At 39.6% G+C, this 7,185-nt stretch overlaps 1 protein-coding gene across 1 annotated transcript; it reads right to left on the bottom strand.

Annotated features, from left to right (window-relative positions):
* Positions 1-1,442: 1,442 nt before the first annotated feature.
* On the bottom strand, positions 1,443-6,551 carry LOC149848327 (bidirectional sugar transporter SWEET1-like). Its single transcript, XM_089991001.1, has 5 exons — positions 6,384-6,551; positions 6,229-6,265; positions 4,785-5,163; positions 3,266-3,385; positions 1,443-1,863 (listed from the first exon to the last, which is right to left on the bottom strand). Exons 1-5 carry the CDS (start codon positions 6,415-6,417, stop codon positions 1,642-1,644), a joined length of 792 nt encoding a protein of 263 aa, XP_089847127.1. The 5' UTR covers positions 6,418-6,551; the 3' UTR covers positions 1,443-1,641.
* Positions 6,552-7,185: the final 634 nt, after the last annotated feature.

Consider the following 7,185-nt stretch of genomic DNA (forward strand, 5'->3'; position numbering starts at 1 on the left):
CTGAAACTGTAGGTTGAATCTCAATAAATCAACTTGCTATCTGCATACTGACTACAAGCTCCTATTATAAATTCTCCACCTAAACTCACATTCTAAGCATTTTCATGCTTTTCATTGTCATTCTATCGAAATAAATCCTTGTAACTTAGCTGAGGGGTCCTGCGCTTTTCCTCAGAAAAAGGGAATTTCCTTTTATTGGAAGACAATTCATCTTGAACATGTCACTCATTTTAAAGTTTATTTTATACCACTTCTGGTTTATCTCGTTTACATTTTTTTACAGATCCCTTTTTCATTACTTTTATATGCAATTTTTTATGTTTCTTATCCCTTTCGCCATTAGAATGTTGGTGGAAATGAGGAGAAAGGACTTTCCAAACACGAGTTCTCAAATCTCGATACATTTGATTCCTGACTGTTTAACACTGTCTTCAGGATCAAGGTTCAATATACTTCAAATTGTCATGGTTTTTGCATGACCAATCACAACATTTCGAGACAAATTAAAGCCCAAGCCAATAGTTGGAATTCTCTTGTGCCTGCAAATCTGAATGAACTCAGTTTTATTTGGATGCCTGACGTCACGTGCCTCATCTGTATCTCGAGTTAGGCCTATCATTTTAGACTTTGCGTTCTGAGCAATGAGTACATCATAAACCTGCTTGTTCTCGGTGATCACTTTGCATTATTGATGGAGAATTGCAAAGGATATAATCTGTACAACTACAATAATATGTCTAAAGTATGTTTTCTTTCTGCATGATGCAAAATGGCACGGGTGTTGTACTATATATATATATATATATATATATATATATATATATATATATATATATATATATTGATATTGTGTTATTGAAAGTACACAACTATTGAGTATAAATCACCTTCATTTCATATTTTTTTGGATTTTTTTTAGATCAGACTTTATGATGAGATCTACAAGAATTATTTGGTAATTAAAAAATGAGTTTTAAGTCATGTGATTGTGACACCTACACAGATTTTTTTAAAGCTTAAAAAATTAACCGCTCACAATGTTATCAACCATTGATTTTGCGCAAAAATCAGGCATTGGCGGCCGACTGCCGCTAATGTTCTAGGCAGAAAACAGGAATTAGCAGCACGTTAAAAAAACCCATCACCGCTGATCCGTACGGGATCAGCGGTGGAAAATAACATTGGACAATCCTGATTGTATAACTGGCTGCATATGACATTATTATTATTGTTGTTATCCCGCCAGGTTCAGGTACGCTTGAGTCGGTCGGATACCAAACTTATTTGACAGCATACTGGCTTTCCTCTGTTTCGGTTCTAGGTCTAAGACCCCAGATCCATGGACCCTGCACAAGAGTCCCCCACCCTGATCACCCTTTAAAACTTAAAACAGGACAAGATCCAAAGCAAAAGGAGACCATGATTTATACACACACACATATTCCATCCCTAATTGATTAAAGCTCACAGTTTGAAATCATCATCCCCATTAATCAACAACTGGAAAAACAGAAACATTAAGGCATTAATAGAGAGAGAGAGAGAGAGAGAGAGAGAGAGAGAGAGAGATATTGACTTTCTACATAAAAGAGAGCCAGGTCACGTGACCACCCCCAGGTGGGTGATTGCCACGTGTGCAGGTCACGTGCGGAGAGCATTGTTGTCATGGTTGAGAGAGGTCTTGGGGTCATTCTTGAGGTAGCCCATTTCCATGTCATCATCAGCACACTTGGCTTGGCCACCTTCATCACCCTTGCTGCTGCTCACCACCTTCTTCTTACTGTCATCACCTCCACAGTCTCTATAGATGGCATAGAGGATGAGCTGTACGGCCCCCAGCCCACATCCAAACCCATTAGGTACCTACCCCACGAAATCAAAGGCAACAATTATTACCAGAGAGTCAATTTATAAGCCAAAGAAACCAATAAAACAAGACACGCTTCCCAAAGTTCATATCTAAAACGAAGCTGAGCAGAGCAGGTGTCTTACTAGTTTTTTACTGCACCAGCTTTTTCCAATGTTATCAGTATCGGTGCGTATGGGCCGATACGGTGGAAAATAGATACGCTTTACCCTTGAATAAGTTATTTTTAATAAATATAAAAATACTAAAAGTAATATTTTAATGGTTTTAATATGTGTCACGATTGACATGTAATATTTTTTATTATTTTTGACCAATACAGGGTTAGCGATCCACTTGAGTATTGGTATCGGCTGATACAGCTGAATTGGTGGTCAAACGATTCAGGACCGATACCGATACTGACAACATTGTCTTTTTCTTGGGACATCCATAAATCTCATCCTGACTAGCTATCTTGAACCATGTGTCAAAGTTGAAACAAACTAGCTTAGGTCATTGAACTTTTGTTTGGTTCTTATGGACCCCATTAACATGGCTAGAACCATGAGCTCAATATCCAAAGATTCCAAAGGAAAATAAGCCTAGCCTAGTTAGCAGTAGGTTTTGACCTTTGGTGATGCTGGACCAATGCCTCAAAGCCCTCTAATAAGACCAACAAAGCTACCAAATAAACATCACTATAAAAAAGACTCTTGAGCGGCCAAATTTATTCAGATATGCATGCATTAAATTGCAAGAAATCCAAGACAAAATAAAATATTTTTATATTAAAAAAAGGTTGGACGGAATTTAGGGCACATCCCTCTTTACCCCCGTAACCCCCTTACGTATCCTAACGGTCATCGACAATTGACTTTATTTATTCGTTGTTTATCCGATAAACCGTTTCCCTAGAAACCCGCTTTGACCCTTCTTTTGTAGGACTGACCTTTATGAGGGGTATTTTCGGTATAAAAATAGCGAACCCTATCCTACGGTGACGAATGCTGCTGCATTGACCTTACTTAGGGCAGGGTATTTTGGGTATACAACCTCTTGTTTTTTTCCTATTTCCAAAGAAGTGATTGCCATGGAGGAATGTCTGTATCTCCCCATACAATAGCCCCACCACTTTTTTCTTTTCTTTTTTTAAGGGAAGATTCCCAATGGGTGCTATCATCGTTTTAGTCAGTTTATAAATGTTGCATATAAAGCTAAATATATAGCTCACTACCTTCAAATCTTCAATAATACCAATCAGTTTTTTCTTTCTTTTTTTAAAGAAATAATACCAATCAATCAGAATGTTGCATATAAAGCTCAATAATTCACTACCTTCAAGAATACCAAATATTGGAGAGAGAGAGAGAGAGAGAGAGAGAGAGAGAGAGAGAGAGAGAGAGAGAGAGAGCTTACTGCAACAAAGGGGTCGCGACCAAGAAGGCCATAGACAAACCATGAGGTGCCACAGAGAAAGACGAATAGAGAAAGGAAGAAAGGCATGTACTCCACGCTCTTGGTCTTTATCACCAACCTCTGCTCACGCCACCATAGCAAAACAGACAATCAAAAATCAAATTCACTCCTCTCATAGCCGCCATAGGAAATCAGACAATAAAAAATCAATTCACTCCTCTCAATACCCCAACAACCATTTTTGAGTTATATCTCTTCTTACCAACTCAAACAAAAACCGGGAATGATAAACTCACCCTCCCCATTGATTCGAACAGATTTGTATATATAACCATAAAGGACGGCTATCATTCACACAAGGGCATCTTGGTCATTTGGAGTTACCCAATGAAAGAGGCAACAACGGCAACAAAAATGCTACACTGAGGCAGGTCATAAAAAACAAGGCTACCCTAAAGCCAACCAAATGTCTTTTGGACCCACTTTGCCCAAATGGCAAATGATGCACCTGCCTTCTGGTTCTTTTACTTTTTAATTTACCTTTCTCTAGAAATGGGACATATATATGACTAGAAGCCTCTTATTAAGGTGGAAAGCATGGTGACCAATATATCCTAAAGGGGCAATGTTCAATCAAGAAGGTGTACTGCCTCTTCTTATTTGGAGGACCAACGATGTCATTTCATTGAAAATATGATAATATATATGCTCTGGAAGGAACATTAAAATGAGTGGAGCAGAAAGCATGGGGTTGTTTTCAGATAGTGAGAATTTAGATTGCTCTTACATGCAAAGATACAGAATCATTAAAAGAAAAGACATAAAGCTTTTAGGCAGATGCCTCATAAAGTGAGGGGTAGTTAAGTAGCAAAATCACCAACACATTCCTCAGCAGTGCATGGAACTCTCTCTCTCTCAAGTCATTTTCTGAAAATAAATTTCGGTGCCCACCGAAGCATCTGGGTGCGATGAGTAACCGCTGCACAGAGGCCACACCAACACCATACTGCCCTCACCAACAAACAAATGACCGGTCTGTCCTTTGAACACCAGAGTACTAGAGGTGGGAGAATCGCCACCACCACTACATATCAGAGTCACCAACTTGCTGCTTCAACTTGAGAGAGAGAGAGAGAGAGAGAAAGAGAGAGAGAGAGAGAGAGAGAGAGAGAGAGACTAAAAAATAACCAAAAGAATTTCAAGATGACCAACTATGCGAACATGGATCCCATCATTTGAAATAGGATGGGTTCCATCATACATTCAATCCTAGCCATTGATTGGATGGCTAGGATTGAATGTAGGATGGAACCTATCCTTTCAAACGATGGGATCCATGTTCAACTTATGCTAGAGAGAGAGAGAGAGAGAGAGTTTCAAATGACCAACATATGCCATATAGAGAGAGAAAGAGACTAAAAAATAACCAAGAGAATTTCAAGATGACCAACTTATGCTAGAGAGGGAGAATTTCAAGATGACCAACTTATGAGAGAGAGAGAGAGAGCGAGTTTCTCACCATGATGGAGAGGGGGGAGGCGTACATGCAGATGGAGAAGATGGTGGCGGCGAAGCCGCAGAATATCTTCCTGTGTTGCCCGTGTAGCGCCAACAGGGAGACCAGCACCACGGCCGAGAAGACCAGCAGCACCAGCGCCAGCAGCCCTCCCACTTTGGCCCTCACTCTCCTGTCGCACGCCAGCACCAGGAATATCAGCACGTACACCAACTCGATGACGGTGCCCGTGCCGTTGATGGTGCTCACCAGCAGGTTGTGGGGTGACACGAACGGCAGCCCGTACCACGCTGACAGCAGGCAGTTGAGCAGCGTCGCCACGTACGGCACACCAGAGAACTGCTCCGTCGACCTGCTCTTTATGATCCTCTTGAATGTTATCCTGTAGTCGTGTCATGTCATGTGTATGTGTGTCATTTCCTCATCCATCCATGTATCATTCAAATATTCAAATGCAATCAAATTGCAAAGTTTTTGTGGGAACCAAAGATATTTTCAAGTGGGGATCATGATTCAATCAAGCCAGACTGCCCACTTTCTTCACTCAGCTGGTGGGTTTGTGGAGACTTGGATTGGAATGGAAGGTTAGGGTTAGCACTATGGGAGGAAAGTGAGGAAGATGGTTAATCATGAATTCATGATTGTGGCAGGAAAGTAGTAGAAAGAAAGGTTTCTTTTGGGTCTCTAGGACTGTGGTCAAGGTTGGAGTGCATGGGGTGAAAGAATAAGAGGAGACCTTTTGAGTGCCCTAAATATGGTGGCAGGGTTATGTTTAGGGGCTTAACTTTTGCATACTCAAGAGGGAAATTGAAAAACAACGATTGAGAAGTATTAAGATGAAAGATGCACAGGAAATGAGATGAAAATTTTGAAATCTGAGATTAGGTTAGCTAGGGGTTGGTTTTTCTACATATTATAAACTACCTGACCTCTGTCAATGTAATTCTAACAAGGAACAAAATGAAATGGTACAAGATAGTATCCAGATTATCTGAAAACCTTTCATTGAGCGGAGAAAGAAATCCTAATAAACCTTTACAACCGAACATGATAAATTTTAACGGTGTTAACCAAGAAAAAAAGAAAAAAGAATTTTGAAAATTAACAACTGAAGAAAAAACCATCTTTGGGGACTAGTGTCCTCTTTGCACACAAGAACAAACACTCTTTTGGCCTTGCAAGCGGTTTTCTTGGGAAAATAACCATTCAACTGGCATCTTTGGAAAAACCAACTACGTTTAAACATGGAAAATAAATGCACGTACAATAACTAATGGATGTGCTAGGTCGCAAATAAGAAAATAACACAAACCCAACACCCAAAATCAATGGATTAGTAAAGAACAAGAATTTGAAAGAAGAAGATGAATGAAGAAAGCGGATGTTCTTTCTCTAAAAAAAACAAAAAGAAAAAAAAAGAATAAAGAAAGAGGATGAGGATACTCACGATGGTGCCAAGAAAAGAAAGAGAGCAGTAACATTCCCTATCACCAACATCAAGAAAGAAGGCGCACCAATTAATAACAAAGATGTAAAAACAACTACAAAATGTTTTAAAACCTTAATAATGGAACCAACATAACTACAACAGGTGGTACTCACCAAAAATCCCAAACACGAAATGCAAAACCTCCATGTTTTTCTTCACTTAAGTGTGTTTAGAAAGGAAAGCCCACAAAGGAAACGGAGAAACAAAAATATATGCAGGAGACCTAGAGAGAGAGAAAATTGGAGAGAGGGAGAGAGTTCCAAGATAAACTTGTGATGGATAGATGGGAGGGAGGGTGTGGGAGTATATATAGAGAGAGTGAGGGAAATTCATTTCGTCCTTATCCGATTTTTGTGCATTCAGTAAAAGCCTGCCTACAGAGACAAATAAGTTAGATGTCTGGGCTGTCCTCTTTTTGTTTTTTTTGCTTGGTTAACAATTTCTTTGTTATGTAGGTGTAATGTGATTGCACACTTTTATTGTGCTGCGCACCTGATCACCTACCATCTTTGACGTACAGCCTGTCAGCGGTGGACCCCAACAGCAGATAATTGGTTATCAGATGCAGCAGCACACTTAAAATGGAGCAATCGCATTGCACTTGATCTAAATTCAAGTTTTCTGCTTTATTCGATGAAGCATTAAATCCTGCTGTGCCTCGTGGCTTTTGTTGGTTCAGAGAGACAGAGAGAGATTCTTTTCCGTTTATGTCCTATCTTTTTACAACATTTTTGAATTTTTTGATCTCTGTATTCTGCATAAAAGAAACCAACTGATTAAAAGATGACAGAAATGACCAACTGTCGATGGGGTAGCAACAAGATTGCCATTTTTTTGGTCCGTTCATGACGGTTTTTCTTTTCTTTTTCTTCGTATTCATGTAGGTCATTATTGACTGCACCGTAAGGACTGCCA

This window comes from Nuphar pumila, chromosome 1, assembly GCF_984573655.1.
Source record: "Nuphar pumila chromosome 1, dmNupPumi1.hap1.1, whole genome shotgun sequence".
Classification (NCBI taxonomy): Eukaryota; Viridiplantae; Streptophyta; class Magnoliopsida; order Nymphaeales; family Nymphaeaceae; genus Nuphar; species Nuphar pumila.